This window comes from Oncorhynchus tshawytscha, linkage group LG23 (genome assembly GCF_018296145.1).
Source record: "Oncorhynchus tshawytscha isolate Ot180627B linkage group LG23, Otsh_v2.0, whole genome shotgun sequence".
Lineage (NCBI taxonomy): Eukaryota > Metazoa > Chordata > Actinopteri > Salmoniformes > Salmonidae > Oncorhynchus > Oncorhynchus tshawytscha.
In genome coordinates, this window is record NC_056451.1 from 2,834,733 (window position 1) to 2,859,885 (window position 25,153).

The window sequence follows — 25,153 nt, forward strand, 5'->3', positions numbered from 1 at the left end:
TATGTAATACATGTACCACTAGCCACTTTAACTATGCCACTTTGTTTACATACTCATCTCATATGTATATACTGTACTCGATACCATCTACTGCATCTTGCCTATGCCGCTCTGTACCATCACTCATTCATATATCTTTATGTACATATTCTTTATCCCCTTACACTTGTGTATATAAGGTAGTAGTTTTGGAATTGTTAGTTAGATTACTTGTTGGTTATTACTGTATTGTCGGAACTAGAACCACAAGCATTTCGCTACACTCGCATTAACATCTGCTAACCATGTGTATGTGACAAATAAAATTTGATTTGATTTATTACAAATACATTTTTATTTTATTTTAAATAGGCCGATTATTCGGTATCGGCTTTTTTGGTCCTCCAATAATCGGTATCGGCGTTAAATCATAATCGGTCGACCTCTAGTGTCTTGTGTAAACTGCTCGAGGTCATGCCACTGCATCTCAATCGGGTTGAGGTCAGGACTCTGACTGGGCCACTCCAGAAGGTGCATTTTCTTCTGTTGAAGCCATTCTGTTGTTGATTTACTTCTGTGTTTTGGGTCGTTGTCCTGTTGCATCACCCAACTTCTGTTGAGCTTCAATAGATAGCCTTACATTCTCCAGCAAAATGTCTTGATAAATGAATTCCCAATTTTTTGGGTTGATGATCCCAAGCTGTCCAGGCCCTGAGGCAGCAACGCAGCCCCAAACCATGATTATCCCTCCACCATACTTTACAGTTGGGATGAGGTTTTGATGTTAGTGTCCTGTGCCTTTTTTTCTCCAAACATAGTGTTGTGTGTTCTTTCCAAACAACTTAACTGTAGTTCCATCTGTCCACATAATATTTTGCCAGTAGCACTGGGGAACATCCTGGTGCACTTTTGCAAACTTCAGATGTGCAGCAATGGTTTTTTTGGACAGCAATGGCTTCTTCTGTGGTGTCCTCCCATGAACACCATTCTTGTTTTAATGTTTTATATTGTAGACTTGTCAACAGACGTTAACATGTTCCAGAGATTTCTGGAAGTCTTTAGCTGACACTCTAGGATTCTTCTTAACCCCGTTGAGCATTCTGCACGGTGCTCTTGCAGTCATCTTTGGAGGGCGGCCACTCCTAGGGAGAGTAGCAACAGTGCTGAACTTTCTCCATTTATAGACAATTTGTCTTACCGTGGACTGATGAACATCAAGGCTTTTAGAGATACTTTTGTAACCCTTTCCAGCTTCACGCAAGTCAACAATAATTAATCTTAGGTCTTCTGAGATCTCTTTTGTTCAAGGCATGGTTCATATCAGGCAATGCTTCTTGTGAATAGCAAACTCACATTTTGTGAGTGTTTTATAGGGCAAGGCAGCTGTAACCAACATCTCCAATCTCGTCTCATTGATTGGACTCCAAGTTAGCGGACTCCTGACTCCAATTAGCTATTGGAAAAGTTATTAGCCTAGGGGTTCACATACTTTTCCCAACCTAGACTGTGAATGTTTAAATAATATATTCAATATAGACAAGAAAAATACAATAATTTATGTGTTATTAGTTTAATCACACTTTGTCTATTGTTGTGATTTAGATGAAAATCAGATCAAAATTGATGACCAATTTATGCATTTATCCAGGTAATTCCAAAGGGTTCACATACTTTTTCTTGCCACTGTACATTTCTATTGTCAACGTTCCAGAACATTGCGACTCCTGAACGCATACCTGATATAAGGCTCCTGATATAATCTATATTGTTCTTTATGAATCATTGTTAAAAAGTGATTTTTGATTGGATAAAAAAAAATGAATGGGGGGGGTTCAAAAAGGTGCACAGTTAAAAACTACAAACCCCAGAGAACAGACATCTATTTCCAATGTGGTACTCACCTGGGGATCAGTAGGTTGAGATCAGTAGATGATCAACTTCTTGATGGCGTCAAAGCACTTCCACTTGTCTGGGATGTAGAAGGGTTCGAAGATGTGGGGGAAGGGAGTGTCGTAGCCGCAGACTCTAGCGATGGGCGCCTCTAGGTTGAGGAAGCATTCCTCCTGTGGACAAACAACAGGTACGTGGTCAGTCTCATCACATCCCTCTGGACATGGATGACAGGCTCTGCTGGTGTTTGGGTATTCGCAACAATTCTTGTTCATTAGCACGCGTTGGAAAATTTTTGCAAGAGGAAATCTGAAAGTATTTGTAGTCAGACATGTTCAAATAGCACCTCCCCGTTTTACTAGGTTTCCATCCTTCTTGTGCCTAAACATGACCCAGTTAATGCAACTGTTTATCGGACTTTGCATTACACACATAGGGCCAGCAATTTTCTTGACCACATTCCCTTAGTTCTAGACCTCAGCTGAATCTGGTAATGAACGGTGTGGCTGTTGAACAAGTTGAGAAGACCAAATTACTTGGCGTTACCTTAGATTGTAAACCGTCATGGTCAAAACATATAGTTTCAATGGTTGTAAAGATGGGGAGAGGTCTGTCCGTAATAAAGAGATGCTCTGCTTTTTTGACACCACTCCACAATGCAATTCGTGCAGGCTCTAGTTGTCTAATCTTGGTTATTGTTCAGTCGTGTGGTCCAGTCGTGTGGTCCAGTCGTGTGGTCCAGTCCAGTAAATACTATGCATGCCAGTCTCTCTTGGCTAAGAGTAGAGAAGAGACTGACTGCATCACTTGTTTTATATAAGCAACATTAATGTGCTAAAAATCCCAAATTGTTCGCATAGTCAACTTACACACAGCACTGACACACACACTTACCCAACCAGACATGCCACCTGGGATCTTTTCACAGTCCCCAAATCCAGAACAAATTCAATAAAGTGTACAGTATTATATAGAGCCATTATTGCATGGAACTCAGTTTCATTTCACATTGTTCAAATAAACAGCAAACCTGGTTTCAAAAAACAGATGAAGCTACACCTCACGGCAAAACGCCTCTCCGCTATTTGACCTAGAGAGTTTGTGTGTATGTATTGATATGTAGGCTACGTGTGCCTTAAACATTTTTGATGTAGTTCTGTCCACGATCTGTTCTTGTCTATCAATGTTCGGTATTATGTCATGTTTCATGTTTTGTGTGGTCCCCAGGAAGAGTAGCTGCTGCTTTTGCAACAGCTAAATGGGTATCCTAATGCAATACCAAATACCAGAATAAACTCCAGGCCCCTGTTCTGTGCTAGACACTGAGCCAGTGGAATGGTATCAGCTTCACTGTCATGGCTGTAGCCACAGTAACACTAGAAGTGCTTCACTGAAACATTGCCAACAGGTTCAGTGAATTCACTACCACTACCCTTAAAAGTTGGGAGACAAATGGCATATTTAAAATCACAGCTCAGAGCTGGCCAACGCACAGCTTGTGTTTTGGCAGCACTGGAAAACAAGCCATCACTCGTCTCTATTGGCTTTTGACCTCCTCCCACAGCATCTGAATGCGATGAAGGGGCCAATAGCTTCCACAGGAGAGAAAAGCCATCGCTGAGCCAAATTAACCATAAGGTCTTAGCAACTAGCATTCACACACACACAGACAGACAGGCTAGCCCTACTCTGTAGACATTGTGTTGTATTTGCATGTTTCTGCAGTAATATGTTTTTCATCTCCTCAAAAACATCTGGCAGTGTTCAGAAGAACGTCAGGCTCCATGAGAAAGCCTTTGTGCGTCTCCTTATTTCACGGACTGTAAAAACACAATAGAGAGCCTGCAGATGCGTGTCGGCTCCACGTCCCCAGTACCATGCCAGGCCCGCGGAGTCTAATTCACAGCTATAGCTTCAGAATTGCCAGCAGCGGCATGTCTCAGGATCCTTTGATATGTTAAAAGGGAATTAGCAGACAGACAAAATGGTCCTCTGGGCCATAAGGGTTTACTGTACCACGAGACGGGAATACATATGCAGTATACACTATTACCACTGGTAGAACAGAGGTCATAAATCGGTGTTAAAAGCAATTCATTTTTTTCTCTCCAGGTGTTAGGTTCTAAATGACCCTATTACCTCACGGACGATTAGGAAAGCTTAAACCAAGTTAATCCACCCATTGGGTCAATACAGCTGCACAGACAAAGACACGTTTCCACCAGTGGTAGTATATATATACACCCCAATTTGGGTGGAGTATCCTCCGCCTCTTTAAATATTACATCTTTATTGCTAGGCAAGAAGTTAAATGATTACGGGCCACAAACTGTTCCTTCCCCCCTTAAGGTGACCTGACCTCGACCCGCTTCCTCACTAATTCACAGCTCTCCACCCTTATCAGTGCCTGCCAACATCTGATCGTTTTCACTGCACTCAGCACATTCCAAATGTAATTGCCTCCACCATATACATTCCTCCTACAGATAACCATTAACTTCTGGTGTAGACCCTCGAGACCATAGCGCTCAATATTTCAATAGTATACCTGATAATTAACACTTTTCCAAGTTTAGGAGTCAGAACCCAGAATCCATCACAAGTTTACAGTGTGCTCATGTGTATGGCTCATGGCCCACTGCAGTGTATCAAAGGGGGGTGTCATTACTCAGCCCACAACAGGCATCCCCACTCTGCCTCGCTAATTAGTGTTGATTAGCTTTAATGGATGCCTGCAGTTAGTGCCAGCCAGCATCCCCTCCCATCCCTCCCCATCCAATCCTACCCCTCCTTGGCCATGTGGGCCAAACGGTTTCCGTGGATAAGTCCTTCTGTCCTCTCAAACAGTCTAGGGCAGAGCTGGGAAACTGGGCATGATGCATTGTATGTATGAGACCATAAGTTCACATTCTATAGTCAAATACATCGATTCACCTATTGCACCTAGTTGAGGCAAGAACATTAATCAATTTAGCCTCTGTAAGGTTAAAATCTTATGTCCAAAATTAGTTTTCACAGTCTTGAAGAACTTTAATAGCTCTTCAACACTTGGAAGGTGAAGATTGTCTTGATGCAGAACTCTCAGAAAGGACGCTCACAATGTCTGGCAATGGCATGTATGCCACTAAGGAAAATAAAAACATTTGAGCTGCTAATTATAATCTTTGACCAGTTTTCCTTGCCATGTTGCTCAGTGGAAAGCTATTCCTGGTCATGAGGGCTAGGAGTGTAACAGTGTAAAAAGGCAGACACGTGTGTGACAGCTGGAGGGGGCCTGCAGTGGACTTCAGTGACAGATTGACAGCACACTTAATCATGAAGATGAAGCTTAAAACTTAAGATGAGTCTGGTCAGGCCTGCATTTTTGTAGAGTTACATCAGAAGTGTGATAAATCCTGTCAGACTTTTTTTAAAGAATGAAAACATGTAGCATAGGCCATGTAGCCTAGTCCATCTCTCCTAATTTACTGTCATGATTGAGGACCATCCATGTCTCTAGAGTGCAGAGCATTAAGGGAGAACGTCTCATGAGACAGTCTATGATCCACAGGCAGACAAAGACAGTACTAAAGGCTTTTTCCTGTCAGATTCCAAACTGTAATCTCCTCTAAATACACTTACTTACTGGAAGCAGGAGGAAGGAACAGTCTGGTTGCTTGTCACCACAGCTAAATGGTGATGTGCCACAGAACTCCGATTTCACTCAAATCGCTGTTTATCTTTGGAGAAAACACATCATTATATGCAATCTGACTTAAATGTCTGCATATAAATATGACAAAATGGCGGACTGCATCTCTCTCGAGGAGGCAATATTAAAAAATATAAAAATACCAACTGGCGGGGGTTTAGATTTGCAGTTGTGCGTTTTGCCTCCTGTCACACAGAAAAAGTGGTGTCAGCGACAGCCACAGATTGGGTAATTCAGTCACTCCCGGGTTATACCAATATTACCAAATGGGACTGCCAACAACGACAAATCACACTGCCCCCTGGGCACACACTAGCTGAATCCGTATTGTGACTAGGAATCAATGTGGAAAATACATTGGATTTGAAATAAGTAATCAACCAGTTATATGTTTTGATCTAATTTGAACCAGCATTGTAAACATTGAAATTAGGGTAAAATGTTCACTTAAATACATTGACTTAACCTCTAACAGGTTGTCACAATCTAATTTCAACATATTCATCAGAACTATTTCATGTTGAAATTGCATTGAAAATGTCATAGAGAAACAAAAAATATATTTTTCATCCTACATTCAATTGGGTGGTTGAAATTTTGTTGAATTATATGTCATTTTTACATTTTTAGGACTGACCCCATTTAGTCAACTATTCGATACTTTTTTATATTTAGTCCCAAATATATTGCCTTTGTAAAGTACTCAGACCCCTTGATTTTTTCCACATTTTGTTAAGTTACAGCCTTATTCTAAAATGGCTCAAATAAATAAAAATGTATCAGCAATCTAAAACAATACTCCATATTGACAAAAGCGAAAAACTGGTTTTTAGAAACGTTTGCTTATTTATAAAAAATAAAACAGAAATACCTTATTTACATAAGCATTGAGACTCAACATTGAGCTCAGGTGCATCCTGTTTCCATTGATCATCCTTGAGATTGGACATGATTTGGAAAAGCACACACCTGTCTATATAAAAAGGTCCCATAGTTGACAGCGCATGTCTAGGCAAAAGAGGTGACCAAGAACCTGACGGTCACTCTGACAGAGCTCTTAGAGTTCCTCTGTGGAGATGGGAGAACCTTCCAGAAAGACAATAATCTCTGCTGCACTCCACCAATCAGGCCTTTACAGTAGACTGTCCAGACTGAAGCAACTCCTCAGTAAAAGGCCAATGACAGCCCACTTGTAGTTCACCAAAAGACACCTAAAGACTCTCAGACCATGAGAAACAAGATTCTCTGGTCTGATGAAAGCAAGATTGAACTCTGGCCTGAATGCCAAGCAACACGTCCGGAGGAAACCTGGCACCATCCTTACGGTGAAGGATGGTGGTGGCAGCATCATGCTGTGGGGATGTTTTTCAGTGGCAGGGCTGGGAGACTAGTCAGGATCCAGGCAAAGATGAACAGAGCAAAGGACAGAGAGATCCCTGACGAAAACCTGCTCCAGAGTGCTTAGGACCTCAGACTAGGGTGAAGGTTCACCTTCCAACAGGACAACGACCCTATGCATACAGCCAAGACAATGCAGGAGTGGCTTCGGGACAAGTCTCTGAATATCTTTGAGTGGCCCAGCCATAGCCCGGACTTGAACCCAAACAAACATTTCTGGACAGACCTGAAAATAGCTGTGCAGCAACGCTCCCCATCCAACGTAACAGAGCTTGAGAGGAGAGGAATGGAAGAAACTCCAAATACAGTGCCAAGCTTGTAGCGTTATACTGGCTGTAATCGAGAGCATCCTGGCGGGCTGTATCACCGCCTGGTATGGCAACTGCACCGCCCTCAACCGTAAGGCTCTCCAGAGGGTAGTGAGGTCTGCACAACGCATCACCGGGGGCAAACTACCTGCCCTCCAGGACACCTACACCACCCGATGCTACAGGAAGGCCATAAAGATCATCAAGGACATCAACCACCCGAGCCACTGCCTGTTCACCCCGCTGTCATCCAGAAGGCGAGGTCAGTACAGGTGCATCAAAGCTGGGACCGAGAGACTGAAAAACAGCTTCTATCTCAAGGCCATCAGACTGTTAAACAGCCACCACTAACATTGAGTGGCTACTGCCAACACACTGTCAATGACACTGACTCTACTCCAGCCACTTTAATAATGGGAATTGATGGGAAATGATGTAAATATATCACTAGCCACTTTAAACAATGCTACCTTATATAATGTTACTTACCCTACATTATTCATCTCATATGCATACGTAGATACGTACTCTATATCATCGACTGCATCCTTATGTAATACATGTATCACTAGCCACTTTAACTATGCCACTTGGTTTACATACTCATCTCATATGTATATACTGTACTCGATATCATCTACTGTATCTTGCCTATGCTGCTCTGTACCATCACTCATTCATATATCCTTATGTACATATTCTTTATCCCCTTACACTGTGTATAAGACAGTAGTTTTTTTTTTGGAATTGTTAGTTAGATTACTTGTTCGTTATTACTGCATTGTCGGAACTAGAAGCACAAGCATTTCGCTACACTCGCATTAACATCTGCTAACCATGTGTATGTGACAAATAAAATTTGATTTGATTTGATTTGATTTGTTGCAAAAGGCGCTTCAACAAAGTACTGAGTAAAGGGTCTGAATACTTATGTAAAAAGGTGACATTTCAGTTTACATTTTTTATAAATTTGCAAAAATAAAAAACTTTTTGATTGTCATTATGGGGTATTGTGTGTAGATTGATGAGGAAAAAAGATTTAATCAATTTTTGAATAAGGCTGTTACGTAACAAAATGTGGAAAAAGTCAAGGGGTTTGAATACTTTCCGAATGCACTGTATACATTATATATTTTTAAATAGCACATACAGTGCCTTGCGAAAGTATTCGCCCCCTTGAACTTTGCGACCTTTTGCCACATTTCAGGCTTCAAACATAAAGATATAAAACTATTTTTTTGTGAAGAATCAACAACAAGTGGGACACAATCATGAAGCGAAACAACATTTACTGGATATTTCAAACTTTTTTAACAAATCAAAAACTGAAAAATTGGGCGTGCAAAATTATTCAGCCCCCTTAAGTTAATACTTTGTAGCGCCACCTTTTGCTGCGATTACAGCTGTAAGTCGCTTGGGGTATGTCTCTATCAGTTTTGCACATCGAGAGACTGAATTTTTTTCCCATTCCTCCTTGCAAAACAGCTCGAGCTCAGTGAGGTTGGATGGAGAGCATTTGTGAACAGCAGTTTTCAGTTCTTTCCACAGATTCTCGATTGGATTCAGGTCTGGACTTTGACTTGGCCATTCTAACACCTGGATATGTTTATTTCTGACCCATTCCATTGTAGATTTTGCTTTATGTTTTGGATCATTGTCTTGTTGGAAGACAAATCTCCGTCCCAGTCTCAGGTCTTTCGCAGACTCCATCAGGTTTTCTTCCAGAATGGTCCTGTATTTGGCTCCATCCATCTTCCCATCAATTTTAACCATCTTCCCTGTCCCTGCTGAAGAAAAGCAGGCCCAAACCATGATGCTGCCACCACCATGTTTGACAGTGGGGATGGTGTGTTCAGGGTGATGAGCTGTGTTGCTTTTACGGCAAACATAACATTTAGCATTTTTGCCAAAAAGTTCAATTTTGGTTTCATCTGACCAGAGCACCTTCTTCCACATGTTTGGTGTGTCTCCCAGGTGGCTTGTGGCAAACTTTACAACACTTTTTATGGATATCTTTAAGAAATGGCTTTCTTCTTGCCACTCTTCCATAAAGGCCAGATTTGTGCCATATACGACTGATTGTTGTCCTATGGACAGAGTCTCCCACCTCAGCTGTAGATCTCTGCAGTTCATCCAGAGTGATCATGGGCCTCTTGGCTGCATCTCTGATCAGTCTTCTCCTTGTATGAGCTGAAAGTTTAGAGGGACGGCCAGGTCTTGGTAGATTTGCTGTGGTCTGATACTCCTTCCATTTCAATATTATCGCTTGCACAGTGCTCCTTGGGATGTTTAAAGCTTGGGAAATCTTCTTGTATCCAAATCCGGCTTTAAACTTCTTCACAACAGTATCTCGGACCTGCCTGGTGTTTTCCTTGTTCTTCATGATGCTCTCTGCGCTTTTAACGGACCTCTGAGACTATCACAGTGCAGGTGCATTTATCCGGAGACTTAATTACACACAGGTGGATTGTATTTATCATCATTAGTCATTTAGGTCAACATTGGATCATTCAGAGATCCTCACTGAACTTCTGGAGAGAGTTTGCTGCACTGAAAGTAAAGGGGCTGAATAATTTTGCACGCCCAAATTTTCAGTTTTTAATTTGTTAAAAAAGTTTGAAATATCCAATAAATGTTGTTCCACTTCATGATTGTGTCCCACTTGTTGTTGATTCTTCACAAAAAAATACAGTTTTATATCATTATGTTTGAAGCCTGAAATGTGGCAAAAGGTCGCAAAGTTCAAGGGGGCCGAATACTTTCGCAAGGCACTGTAAGACATCCATCACTCACACCTGACTAAGTGGACTAATCCATTGCAGAGGCTGTGGCAAATGGCACACCGGTAGTAAGTCTACATTTAGAGTAAATTCCCATAATTTCTAATCTACAATGTTTGTTTGGTCACGGTCATTTCTGTTAATACATTCAATATATTATGACAGTCTTACCTTTCTCATTGTAGGATTGGAAACCGTTTGCAGAACGCACAACCTAGGCTACACTTTCATTCCATTTACGAGTTGTCAATTTATAAATGATCTTTTGTTTGGAGCGCTCCTGTCAGTCTTGAGAAAGGAAACGCACCTGATTACGTATAGAAGTAGGCCTAGGATTCCTGGCCTGCGAGCAAATGTAGGCCTATAAATGTGCCCAGATCTGGGGATCTGATTCTATTTCTGACTGTCTTAACTCACCATCACCGTGGAGCCTCTCAAAGTATTTTTTTCTTCACCTCTAACAGCACGTAAACAAAGTCTGTTTTTATATCCATTGAGAATGACAATAGTTCCTCAACACAGCCTATTTGAAAAATCTTTCCAGCTCGCTCTCTTTCCATAACCACTCAGCATGAAAGGGGAAGAAAATGTCATGCTCCATAAAATAGGCCTACCTGATTACTTCTTAACCCTTGCGCAAATAGCCTACAGCTGTGTGTCAGGAGATCACTGGTGTGGGAAACTGAGGGCCCAGAATATTTTATTTAATGTTGTAAGTTTGCTAGCACTAGCGTCGGGCTGGACCAAGTTGATACTAATGTTTCAGGTTCTTTGCAAACAGGCCATGTGTAGCCAATATGACTTATAGGATATTTATTTTTATCAGGATATTGGCTACCTGCAGGCTGCAATTTTTACATATTGGCAATGGCAATAGAAAGTTACTTTTAGATTGGTTTCTTTTTCATTTAGATTAACGACAAGACATTGATTGAGATATAAAGACTATTATAAATTGAAACTGTTCCACGAAAATGTGCATGTAAAAATCATATCTGGCACGCATATCCGTAGAAATGGTACGATAACTTGGCACTACAATTTGAAAAGCTTGCAGACCGCTGGTGAAGCCCTTTACCAGCAACTTCAGGAGCTTAACAAACAGTAGCAGCTAGAGGTGGGAACAGGTTATTTTCTTCTAGTTAGGATATATATATCCCTCTTTGGTAATTATTTGTGTCTCCATTTTTAATTACAACGCTTAAAGCATCAGACAAGCTCAGTAGCCTACATATATATATTTTTTTGTTTATTAAAACATATGGAAATATTCACATTTAAAACTTTTGACTGATCGATTGGCTGAAAGAACAGACGACTCTCGGTCAACTAAGATTTTTTTTAAAGTCAGTGACAGCCCTAGACATTTTATTTTAACTTGTTTCAATGTTGATAGTAAAATGGTATGGTTGAATCAACATCGTTTTAGTGTCATGCCTCATGAACCTAAATATAGAGGTATATTGAAATAAAATGTGAATCCAAATTCCAACAATTCCTGCCTGAACATTGAATCCTACTGGTATACAAGGGGCAATGCACTTCAGAGAGAACAAGTCTACCGTCCAGATGATTACCTCTATGTACCCTGCTTAGATTTGGAAACAAGCTGTGTTCAATTCAGCGGACCTACCCTGTCAACACATTTAGACATTCATAAGCTTCCATACTAATTTGAGTAGACTACCAAAAATACACGGAATAGTTGAAAATAACTAACTTTTCTTACATAAGTTGTATGTGAAAGTCAATTTGGAGTAAGGTTGAGTTTATGTAGGCTACATTGACATCGGATTTGCCCAATAAAGGACACCATCATTTCAACATTTAGCTAGGTATACGCTCATTCATCCATCTTAGGAAATTTAGAAATAGCTACCATTAGCCCTATAAATAGGATGCCAAATTCACTACCAAACCATGAAAAACAGCCCCAGACCATTATTCCACCTCCACTAAACTTTACAGTTGGCACTATAGATTGGGGCAGGTAGCGTTCGCCTGGCATCCGCCAAGCCCAGATTTGTCCGCCAGATGGTAAAGAGTGATTCATTGCTCCAGAAAACGCATTTCAGTGCTCCGGAGTCCAATGGCCATGAGCTTTACACCACTCCAGCCAACGCTTGCCATTGCGCATGATCTTAGGCTTGTGTTTGGCTGCTGGGCCATGGAAACCCATTTCATGAAGCTCCCAACGAAGTTATCGTGCTGGCGTTGCTTCCAGAGGCAGTTTGGAACTCGGTAGTGAGTGTTGCAACCGAGGACAAAGGTCTGAATACTCATGTAAATAAGATATTTCAGTTAAGTATTTTTTTATACATGTGTGCACTTTCCTTTGCCTAGTCTCTCAGCACCGATTAATCTGTACCTTTATCAGACTTACATAGGCTCTCCAATGACTGATTATCAACAAACATAGGCCATTTAAACACCACTCCGAGGTTGACAGCAGTCCATCAATTGTTTTTAATCAGAGTTCTTATTTTACTGGGTTTACAAATAATACATGGTGTGGTAATTTAAAAAAAAAAGACATCTTGGAAAATCCATTTTTTTACTTCCATGGTTCCCATATGAACAATGGTTTCAGAGGGTTCAAAGACAGCCGCAGATAGTGGGTTCATAAAGACTGGAAGCTTTTAGAGACTGATTAGAGGAGTTAATTAAAGACTTCCTGTGTACTAGTACTTACATATAATACTTACTAAGCAACTTCCTGGAAGGAAAAATGAGTCACACATTCTCTGATCATCCTATTGAAGGTCAAATTTAGGGAAATTCCTTGCAATTTAGATTGAAATCTACCTCTACAGGAAAAGGATGGACCAGTATGGATGAATTAACACCCAAACTGGCCAAAGAGTGGTTCATGCTAGGCTGTGGCCATTCAACCCATCAATTGTCAAAAAAGAGAACATGGAGCTTGGAGCGATACCTCATGTCCATACTCCTGCAGGCTATCCAATTTCACTTTCCTCAGTGTGTGTGTAGCCTAACAGGCCTCTTCCATAAACACATCCCTTTGAAGGAGATTGGTGTATCCTATGAGGGAGAGAGATGGGGCATCCAGCCATGGTTTTACAGTGGAAGGCGCAGGAAAACAGCGCCTGAGGAAAAAACCCGGCTTTCTTTAAAACAGCCTGACAGCCAAACAAGGGCTCTGCTTCTGATTCGGAAGGCATTTATGGCAGAAAAACACAGGCCTTCATCTTTGACCAACCCCAACTGGGCCGGAATGGAAGACGGCCATCCTTGATGTGAGGCCCGGACCAGTAATCCGGGCCTGACCACAGCTCAGCGATAACCACAGCTCAGCGATAAGCGTTGGGTTGAAGTTTGATGCTGGACTCCGCACCATTCCCATTATACACAAATAAAAGGAAGGAACTCGGCAGAGCAACCAGAGTGAATGATTCCAACGTGTCTAAAAGCTGTGGTAGGGCTACAGCAAAGGTTACGGGACCAAAGGCTGTGTATAATTAAGTATTAAGGCCCAAGGGCGTGTGGTATATGGCCGAAATACCACAACTAATGGCTGTTCTTAGGCACGACAAAACTATTGCTATTATAGACGGGTTACCAACTTAATTAGAGCAGTAAAAACACGTTTTGTCATACCCGTGGAATACGGTCTGATATACCACAGCTGTCAGCCAATCAGCATTCAGGACTCAAACCACCCAGTTTATAATCTGGGATTGGTGTTTGCAGTGACTGGGGAGATGCAGCATGAACTGTTCTGCTTCATCCCTAAGTGTACTTCCATGTATAGTGTGAAACAGACTTAAAGCCACAGTGTGGCTTGTAAACACAGCCTCTACTGTACAATCCAATCCCAGGGGTCTAGCCTATAAATACTATAGTGTACCAGTCTTTTACACATCGACTCATTCAGGGATTTTCTTTATTTTTACTACTTTCTACATTGTAGAATAATAGTGAAGACATCAAAACTATGAAATAACACATATGGAATCATGTAGTAACCCCCCCCAAAAAAGTTAAATCAAAATATATTTGATATTCTTCAAAGTAGCCACTCTTTGCCTTGACAGCTTTCCACACTCTTGGCATTCTCTCAAGCAGCTTCATGAGGTAGTCACCTGTAATGCATTTTTCCTTCTTAATGCGTTTGAGCCCATCAGTTGTGTTGTGACAAGGAATAGCTCAAATCAGAAAAGAGAAACGACAGTCCATCATTACTTTAAACATGAAGGTCAGTCAATGCAGAACATTCAAGAAAGTGCAGTCAAAAAACCATCAAGAGCTATGATGAAACTGGCTCTCATGAGGGCCGCCACAGGAAAGTAAGACCCAGAGTTACCTCTGCTGCAGAGGATAAGTTCATTAGAGTTACCAGCCTCAGATTGCAGCCCAAATAAATGTTTTAGAGTTCAAGTAACACATCACAGTAAGACACATCTCAACATCAACTGTTCAGAGGAGACTACGCGAATCAGCTCTTCGTGGTAGAATTGCCAAATCAGCCAACAAGTGCTCAGCAGATGTGGGAACTCCTTCCAAGACTTTTGGAAAACATTCCAGGTGAAGCTGGTTGAGAGAATGCAAAGAGTGCACAAAGCTGTCATCAAGGCAAAGGGTGGCTACAATGAAAAATCAAACAAAAAAATATTGAATTGCTTTACACTTTTTGGGGTACTACATGATTCCATGTGTTTAATTTCATAGTTTTGATGTCTTCAGTATTATTCTCCAATGTAGAAAATAGTAAAAATAAAGAAAAATCCTTGAATGAGTAGAGGTGTCCAAGCTTTTGACTGGTACTGTATGTAGCACAGCAAGGTCCATGTGTTAATTGTCACAAAGCTGAACACACAGTAGTATGGGAGAGGCTGCTCAACTTTACCATGGCACTCTTTGTATCCCTGAGGTCCATTGTAAGTCAGCAGAGAAGCTCTGATATGAGTAGAGGTCAGCCAATGACAACACCTTTTGTGAGGTGCAGCTAATCCACCGAATGGAAACTTTCATCCATCAACTCTGCAGTTCCAAATTTTAAAGAAAGTAAAACTAATCCATAATTGGACCGTGCTTACACTGCCCTGAGGCAGTTGGCTTTGACCCGATTATCCTTTAGTTTCACCCTCCTGTCCAGACATAATACATTGACAAAAGCATTATATATAGCCACTCCTGGAGTCACTTTAAAACATGGAAAGGGGTGGAAAGAGTTTTGCACATGCCTCAAAGCCAGATAACAAAACTGCTGAACATTGGGATAAGCCTACTGACGGCCTGATTTCAATGATTTATTCAACAACAATCCAAATTAAACAACAAGCTCCAGGGTGGGTAAATCAAGGCTTTCTCTCAGCCCTGTCACTTCTAAGACAATCTATTTGCACATTGTTCAAAGTATATTTCACATAAAGAATAGAATAAAAGTTGAGTCCAGGACAGCTGAGCATGCACTTTGTCAATTGTAACAGTAACCCATACAAGACTATAAGCCATTTGTAACACAAGCCTTCATTCCCACCATGTGCCCCTGAATAGGATATTCCAGGTCGAGTCTTGCTTTTGACTCTGGTGGTGAGGTGTGATACAGGGTCTCCCTCTCTGCTTTTGACTGGTGGTGAGGGGTGGTGCATATCTCCCTCTCTGCTCTAGGCTCTGGTGCTGCAGGTCTTCCTCTCTGCTCTTGACTCTTGTTAAGTAGGGGTTTAGGTCTCCCTTTCTGGTCGTTCCCTTGAGAGCACGTGATATGTTGTTGTTATGGTAGTTCCCACAGGTTTGACCCAGGTCCGATAGCTCAGCACCTTTCTGCTAAAAGCCCTATTTTTAGAGCCTTTTCCATTTCATTGCGTCAGTGCAGAACCCACACCACATCCTCGTTATTAGCGGGTGAGTCAACACAGTCCGGCGAGTTGCAGTACTGACCATCACCCTTGGGCCATCTGGACAGGGGGCAAGTGGGCCCTCCAGAGCCAGTGCTGTCACGTTGCCAAGGGAACTTGGCCACGAGAGTCTGTGTGTGCCCTACTCTTGAGGGGGGACAACGTGGCACATGACCGCAACACCTGGATACACTTAGACATGAGGTGCAAGTGCGTGTGATCATTTATTCTGTCAGTAGTGGTTGAGGATTAATTTGGCGCGAGATGAAAGCAGTCTCAACAATACCTCATCATACACAAAGCTCATAAAGCTAATGGCTATACACAATAAAAACAAGGTATTAAACGCTATAAACAGTTATATTCACCATATGCTATCTCACATTCAACAATGGTTACTTCGGTACACAAAACATGTGAAAACATGGGTATGACTCAGACCATTATAATCCTACCAATAAGCAGGTCTGGGGAAAACAACATGAGTGACAGCCAGGGAGATGAGAAGGACCAATTCCAGGGCCCTCATCTCAGCGCTAGACCAGCGCTGATGCAGACACACAGGGCATCATCCACTTGAGGTAATGCCTACACTGAATAGCATGCCATTATCCAGATACCTTTGAGTGTGGTCTAGGAAGAAAAAACAAAGCGATTGGCGGCACTGCCGACAAGGGTCATAATCATAACTCAGGAATAGCTCATGGAGTTGAAACTGTGGCTTATGCCCTCTCACATTCTCCCTGAACGGAACACAGCACATACTTTGATCATGCCCTCACCAGGCCAGAGCAGTCTTCACTAGACAGAGGGGGGGAGGGAGGTATGGAGGGAAACATGGAGTGGGGGAGAGGGGATACATCTCCAGTCCAGTCAGTACAGTACAGTCCAAGGTTTGAGTATTAGTTTCAACTGTCTTGATATAATATATATTACTCATTTCAACGGACAAAGTCTACCAAGTTTGAGTATGACATATCTGACACACAGTTGAGGTCAGAAGTTTACATACACCTTAGCCAAATACATTTAAACTCAGTTTTTCACATTTCCGTCTTAGGTCAGTTAGGATCAACACTTTATTTTGAGAATGTGAAATGTCTATTTCTATGTGAAATGTCTGTTTATTTATTTCATGACATTCCCAGTGGGTCAGAAGTTTACACGAACTCAATTAGTATTTGGTAGCATTGCCTTTAAATTGTTTAACTTGGGTCAAATGTTTTGGGCAGCCTTCCACAAGCTTCCCACAAAAAGTTGGGTGAATTTTGGCCCATTCCTCCAGACAGAGCTAGTGTACCTGAATCATTTTTGTAGGCCTCCTTGCTCACACACGATTTTTCAGTTTTGCCCACAAATGTTCGATAGGATTGAGGTCAGGGCTTTGTGTTGGCCACTCCAATGCCTTGACTTTGTTGTCCTTAAGCCATTTTGCCACAACTTTGGAAGTATGCTTGGGATAATTGTCTAATTGGAAGACCCATTTGCGACCAAGATTTAACTTCCTGACTGATGTCTTGAGATATCCACTGATGTCTTCAATATATCCACATAATTTTCCTACCTCATGATGCCATTTATTTTGTGAAGTGCACCAGTCCCTCCTGCAGCAAAACACCCCCACAACATAATGCTGACACCCCCGTGCTTCACGGTTGGGATGGAGTTCTTCGGCTTGCAAGCCTCCCCCATCTTTCTCCAATCATAACAATGGTCATTCTGGACAAACAGTTCTATTTTTGTTTCATCAGACCAGAGGACATTTCTCCAAAAAGTACAATCTTGGTCCCCATGTGCAGTTGCAAACCGTAGTCTGGCTTTTTTATGACAGTTTAGGAGCAGTGGCTTCTTCCTTGCTGAGCGTCCTTTCAGGTTATGTCGATATAGGACTTGTTTTACTGTGGATATAGATACTTTTTGTTTCCTCCAGCATCTTCACAAGGTCTTTTGCTGTTGTTCTGGGATTGATTTGCAATTTTTACACCAAAGTACGATCATCTCTAGGAGACAGAACACTTCTCCTCCCTGAGCGGTATGACGGCTGCGTGGTCCCATGGTGTTTATACTTGTTCAACTGTACAAACAATAGTACGCGTGGTACCTTCAGTTGTTTTGAAATTGCGCCCAAAGATGAACCAGACTTGTGGAGGTCTACAATTTTATTTTCAGAGGTCTTGGCTGATTTCTTTTGATTTTCCCATGATGTCAAGCAAAGAGGCACTGAGTTTGAAGGTAGGCCTTGAAATACATCCACAGGTACACCTCCAGTTGACTCAAATGATGTCAATTAGCATATCAGAAGCTTCTAAAGCCATGACATTTTCTGGAATTTTCCAAGCTGTTTAAAGGCAGTCAATTTAGTGTATGTAAACTTCTGACCCACTGGAATTGTGATACAGTGACTTATAAGTGAAATAATCTATCTTTAAACAATTGTTGGAAAAATGACTTGTGTCATGCACAAAGTAGATGTCCTAACCAACTTGCCAAAACTATAATTTGCTAACAAGAAATTTGTGGAGTGGTTGAAAAACGAGTTTTAATGACCCTACCCTAAGTATAGGTAAACTTCCAACTTCGACTGTATCAGTCAGTGCCTCTTCAGCTCAGATTTATTGCCTGACCGAGGACACCCACTGACAGATATTTGAATTTCATTTCACATTTCAAACAGAGAAAGTACAACCCCATACCCCAATCCACACAGATATAGATACCCTACTGTCTATCTGCAATCCATCCCACATCTCACCTCTGAAGGCCCCCAGGGATTCCAATAGAACCCTCTGCATGCATGACCACACGCAAAACAAACTTACTTGCACTGTGGAGCTGATCTCGGCAGCAAAGCCTCCGGTGATTGGAGCCTCGTGACTGATAAGCAACCGTCCGGTCTTGGCCACCGACTGAAAAACACAACACACACAGTCTGATCCATACAGTGTGACATCACCCATAGACAAAATCTATGGTTACTGTACACATAATGTCTCTCCCCAGCCTGCCTGTGGTGTCTAAGGCAAGCATGTGGCAGGCAACGAGACAAGCATCATATTATGGTATCATGACAAATGTACAATGAGGTAGAGGGTGAACATGATTTGAGTATGCAAACAGTTTGTAGCATGTTCTAACACAGGGGTTCACAACCTTAAACCCAGAGGGACCCCTATTTCACATTTGATACATTTTAGTACAGTTAGTGCAGTCAGCCCATGAGTAACAATTCATCACACAATAGCTCCCCGGAGATAATAAATACTCAAAAACACACACACACACACACACCATTCTAACAATTTGTTTAGCATATGTGTGAGCACAAACGAGTGCAGTATTTTCTATAAGCGCTGGCTTTTGCTTAAAATAGCCTCAGACTCAGAGTTAGCTGGATACCTTTTCCACTTAATTTACTAGGCTTTTTTTTATTTCAAAGTTTCAATTCGATAGCCAGAAAAGTCTATATAGCCTTCTCCCAATAGAATGAACGACATGCATCTTCTAGTGATAGGACAGGCACCTGTCAGTCATGACAGGGACACTGCTGGTTTGTCAGTGTGCTGTCTGTCCCCCTTTTGTGCGTTCTGGTTGGCTGCAGTTGAATTTCTTTTCACGGAGGAGGGAGATCCCATGGGACGTCCCATGTAATGTAAGTGGTAATGATGAGTTGAAATCCACAAAACAATAGTTCTGTGGCCCATTCATTTATTTTCTTTCGGCCTGAAAACTATGTAACCATTTTAAAGTCACCATTGGCCTCATGGTGAAATCCCTGAGCGGTTTCCTTCCTCTCCGGCAACTGAGTTAGGAAGGATGACTATCTTTGTTGTGACTGAATGTATTGATATACCATAAATAACTTCAATGTCTGCTTTTATTATTCTTACCCATCTACCAATAGGTGCCTTTCTTTGCAACCATGTGTATGTGACAAATACAATTTGATTTGATTTGATTTGATTTTGATTTGAAGGCATTGGAAAACCTCGCTGGTATTTGTGGTTGAATCTGTGTTTGAAATTCAATGCTCGACTGAGGGACCTTACAGGTAATTGATTACCTTACAGGTAATTAATTAATGTGTGGGGTACAGAGATGAGATCGTGTTTAACATGATTTTTGAATGACTATTATTGCACACAGAGTCAATATATTATGTGACTTTCGAAGCACATTTTTACTACTGAACGTATTTAGCCTTGCGATAGCTGACATTTCATCTTCCACTTTTTATTCATTTGTAAACATTTCAAAAAGCATAATTCCACTTTGACATTATGGGCTATTGTGTGTAGGCCAGTGACACAAAACCTCAATTTAATCCATTTTAAATGCAGGCTGTAACACAACAAAATGTGAAAAAAGTTGAGGGGTGTGAATACTTTCTAAAGGCACTGTATATGGTATTATTTAATATATTGATGTAGGCCTAAAGATTTGTTCAAAGTGTAGAAACTGGAGTAGTCAACTGTTGCATTCGGTCTAGCAAAGCCCATTTTTAGCACCTGCTTCATTCATACCTGTAGGTCTATTCCAGTGGAGGCTGATGTGAGGAGCTATAAAAGGATGGGCTCATTGTAATGGCTGGAATGGAATTAATGGAACTGAGTCAAACGTGATTTCCAAATGTTTGATGTGTTGGATAGAGTTCCATTGACTCCATTCCAGCCATGACAATGAGTCAGTCCTCCTATAGCTCCTCCCACCAGCCTCTGGGCTATTCATGGTTGCCTGACTTTGTATAAAACTAGGAGTGCACAACCTGGCAGGGAGTTTGGTGGTCCTTCCCAACTTTTTTTTATTTTACAGCATTTTCTTGCAATTCTATATTATTTCTCAACGTAGAAGCATATTTGCTAGACGGAAAGAAAACCTTTATTCTCTTTTTTTTTTCCACAATAAACTAAATTAAAAGAGTAGACTAGATTTAGTATTTGCCACAGTAAATTACATTTGTACGACTAGTTTTTCTAACTAGATCACTCATCTACCGCCTTTCCTCAAAGTCCCACCCACAGTGATTGATTGACAGGTCTGGAACCCTACCAACTGACTCACAAACATCCTTCCCTGACAATCCCACCCACAATGATCGATTGACAGGCCAAACTGCTAAAGGGATAGTTCACCCAAATTACAAAAAGACACATTGGTTTCCTTACCCTGAGTGTCCACAGCAGTAGAGCCAATACTATACATATTTGAAGAACAAACATCATTGTGGCAATTCATATATTGCAGGACAACTGTAAATATGACTAATCTTAAGAGAAGACGGGATTAATGTTAAAAAAAGGTTATCTTATTTAGAAAATAGTCATGATCATATAAGCCTAGGCGATAACCAAAACTACCAACACATTGCATTCCTACAGTTTCAGTCATTTTTATTTTAAAGTCACGTCTTCTCAATACCACAACTCATTTCACAAATCTGGGCGGTAAAAGTTGTTAAGGTATTCAATAATGTACCTGTTTATTTCAGATGGAATCAAGGCATTATAACGTACCAGAGGCCACCAAAATAGAACTCATACTGCAAAAGAAATTCACTGGGAGCATCCCCCCCCCCCGCTCTATCCGCACTGACTGGTTAAGTAATTTAAATTAGTTCAAATGTAAAATAAAAAATACATGTAAAAAAAAAAAATCTAGTTAAAAAAGGAATGATATAAACAGAACCACTTTTTTGTGGTTCGAACCGGTTCAGAACTTTATTTTGCTGGTTGGAACAGTGGAACGGAACGAAAAGTATGTTTGCATAGCCAGGCTTTGTTTGCATGGCCAGGCTTTGTGTGGTATGGATGTTGCAGAGCAGTAGGATGTGTTCTTTTGAAATGCTACTGGGGTTTGATTGAAGCTGGTAGGTAACGAGCTGGATGACATGCGGAGAGGCTGTTCATCTGGCTTTATTGTAAACCCTACTTTACAGCAGCAGGACAAAGAATAGGTTGCGGTGGAAGAGGAAGATGCAACAACGCACAACAGACCACAGCGTATAACTAACACTATCGTATAGTCTGATCTCATCCAAACCTCGTCCGCCTCTCCTTAACTCCATCGTCTCCAAATCACATCGCTCTATCCTCAATAGATTATATCCCGACTCTTGATTAGGAGACAAATACCGGTATAGCAATTATAATTGACGGAAGTACAGTTAGCCTCCATCAATCCAGGCTGTAAAAACCTGCTAGTGTTGTGTGGTAGTAATGGACTGGTTCAGCTGAACTGTTTCTATTGGATCATGCAGCCCTGAGCTATAGCTATGAGTGAAGCGAAATTCCTTCTCCGGTTTGGAATGAGAATATTGTTTCCACAGAGATAATGGCCTACACAGACAAAGCTGTGATTCCCTCATTCCCCTATACAAGAGGGTCTACTGCAGGCATGTGACACACTGCAGCTAGAACAGACAGGAGGAAAATTATCGCCTGGCTCCTCCACCTTCTAAACCACTTGGCAAGTGAACACCCAATGTATCACAACATGCCCTATCTACAATACCTTTTTGAGTAAGCACCGCAGCTTATATACAGCTTTATTTTTCATTTGGTATGGAGACTCCTGACGTCACTCAAAACATACCACAGAAATACGGTGGTGTGGGGGCTGTGCTTTGGCAAAGTGGGTGGGGTTATATCCTTCCTGTTTGGCCCTGTCCGGGGTGACCTCGGATGGGGCCACAGTGTCTCCTGACCCCTCCTGTCTCAGCCTCCAGTATTTATGCTGCAGTAGTTTATGTGTCGGGGGCTGGGGTCAGTTTGTTATATCTGGAGTACTTCTCCTGTCCTATTCAGTGTCCTGTGTGAATCTAAGTGTGCGTTCTCTAATTCTCTCCTTCTCTCTTTCTTTCTCTCTCTCGGAGGACCTGAGCCCTAGGACCTGAGTTCCAGGACTACCTGACATGATGACTCCTTGCTGTCCCCAGTCCACCTGGCCATGCTGCTGTTCCAGTTTCAACTGACCTGAGCCCTAGGACCATGCCCCAGGACTACCTGACATGATGACTCCTTGCTGTCCCCAGTCCACCTGGCCATGCTGCTGCTCCAGTTTCAACTTCCACCTGACTGTTCTGCCTTATTATTATTCGACCATGCTGGTCATTTATGAACATTTGAACATCTTGGCCATGTTCTGTTATAATCTCCACCCGGCACAGCCAGAAGAGGACTGGCCACCCCACATAGCCTGGTTCCTCTCTAGGTTTCTTCCTAGGTTTTGGCCTTTCTAGGGAGTTTTTCCTAGCCACCGTGCTTCTACACCTGCATTGCTTGCTGTTTGGGGTTTTAGGCTGGGTTTCTGTACAGCACTTTGAGATATCAGCTGATGTACGAAGGGCTATATAAATAAATTTGATTTGATTTGATTTGATACGCAACACATGGATATAGAATGATACAAAACTATAGCTTCATTTGCTTTCCACAAAAGAACCACAGATACAGCATCAGAACCAAAAGCGTTCTGGGTGTCGCTGGGTGTCGCTGATATTAAAGAGGCTGGTTGAGTGTTTGTTTACGTCGCTGGGGTCCCTGGTTTGGTTGCGACACAGTGCCTCGTTGTGTGATCAGGAATACATTTTTGTCCCATCCCTTTAAAATAATCATTTCAATTATATTTGTATCCTTGTCTACTGAGCTTGAGTAACTGACTACCAGGTGAAATACCTTAAAAATACCTTTATCACATAAAACAAAACAGCACCACAGACTATATCATTTTGCTTTAAAAGGTTTGAAATTTACACTTCCGGCGCCGACAGAGATGGCCGCCTCGCTTCGCGTTCCTAGGAAACTATGCAGTTTTTTGTTTTTTTACGTGTTATTTCTTACACTAGTACCCCAGGTCATCTTAGGTTTCATTACATACAGCCGAGAAGAACTACTGAATATAAGATCAGCGTCAACTCACCATCAGTACGACCAAGAATATGTTTTTCGCGATGCGGATCCTGTGTTCTGCCTTACAACCAGTGCCACGGAGTGGATTACATGCAGCGACCCAAAAAAACGACTCAGAAAAAGAGGGAAACGAAGCGTTATATAATGTAACATTATATAATGTTACTTACCCTACATTATTCATCTCATATGCATACGTAGATACTGTACTCTATATCATCGACTGCATCCTTATGTAATACATGTATCACTAGCCACTTTAACTATGCCACTTGGTTTACATACTCATCTCATATGTATATACTGTACTCGATATCATCTACTGTATCTTGCCTATGCTGCTCTGTACCATCACTCATTCATATATCCTTATGTACATATTCTTTATCCCCTTACACTGTGTATAAGACAGTAGTTTTTTTTTGGAATTGTTAGTTAGATTACTTGTTCGTTATTACTGCATTGTCGGAACTAGAAGCACAAGCATTTCGCTACACTCGCATTAACATCTGCTAACCATGTGTATGTGACAAATAAAATTTGATTTGATTTGATTTGAAATTGGGAGAACCAGAGGGTAACGGTGCCTGGCTAAAATGTAACGCAGATAGCAAATCAGGCAAGGGGTGAGAGAGGGCACCAATATCATGGTGTGACATGTTACGGAATATGACTCACAGGTAGATAAATAAGTGACGCTACCGCCCAATTCCCTGCAGCTAAATTGACCCCAGTCCTCCTGCTTGTTGTCAGAGAGAGAGAGAGAGAGAGAGATTGTGTTTAAATAAGCGTTTCACTTTACCCCTAAACACTAGGGGCTGCCTCTACCTCAGTGCCAGGAGTGTAACTGCATACCATACTCCAACACAAGCACATTCTTCAGATGCTTCTGACAAAGGCACCAGCGCTGTTATTCTAAATATCGTGAGAAAGAATTTCACCCCCCGGGGGACAGGGAATCGAATGACCCATTTAGTAATCACACTCCAAATGCCTTCTGGATTTCTGCACTAATAGGTGGGATGGTGGTTTGGGAAAGCCTGTCCCTTGCCGACGGGTATTCTGATGTGTGATTGTGACTGTGATTCCAGTGCATGCTGTGACAATAAATGGACAAGACAAAATGGAGCTATTCACATCTGGCCCACACCGCAGGAGTATTGCTGAATGTAAAGCAGGGATGCCCAAAATGTTAGACTATGTGGGCTAATTAAGAATTTGAGAACCAGGTGAGGCTTAGGCCAAGATTATGTGAGATCACACTCTTAATAATAGTCACAAATGTATCCAAGATGGCGTAGCAGTCGGACGTCTTGTCGTGTCCCTTGTATATATCGTATATATC

The 25,153-nt window shown here is 41.6% G+C and overlaps 1 protein-coding gene across 1 annotated transcript in view; it reads right to left on the minus strand.

Moving 5' to 3' along the window:
• LOC112223149 (2-oxoisovalerate dehydrogenase subunit beta, mitochondrial) overlaps nt 1-25,153 on the minus strand; it is an 89,121-nt gene that overhangs the window by 7,524 nt on the left and 56,444 nt on the right. Inside the window, exons 9-10 of the mRNA XM_024386155.2 lie at nt 18,724-18,810; nt 1,881-2,042 (exon numbers count right to left, since the gene is read on the minus strand). Coding sequence (XP_024241923.1) covers nt 1,902-2,042; nt 18,724-18,810 — 228 coding nt within the window. The 3' untranslated portion in view covers nt 1,881-1,901. The remainder of the gene's footprint in view (nt 1-1,880; nt 2,043-18,723; nt 18,811-25,153) is intronic.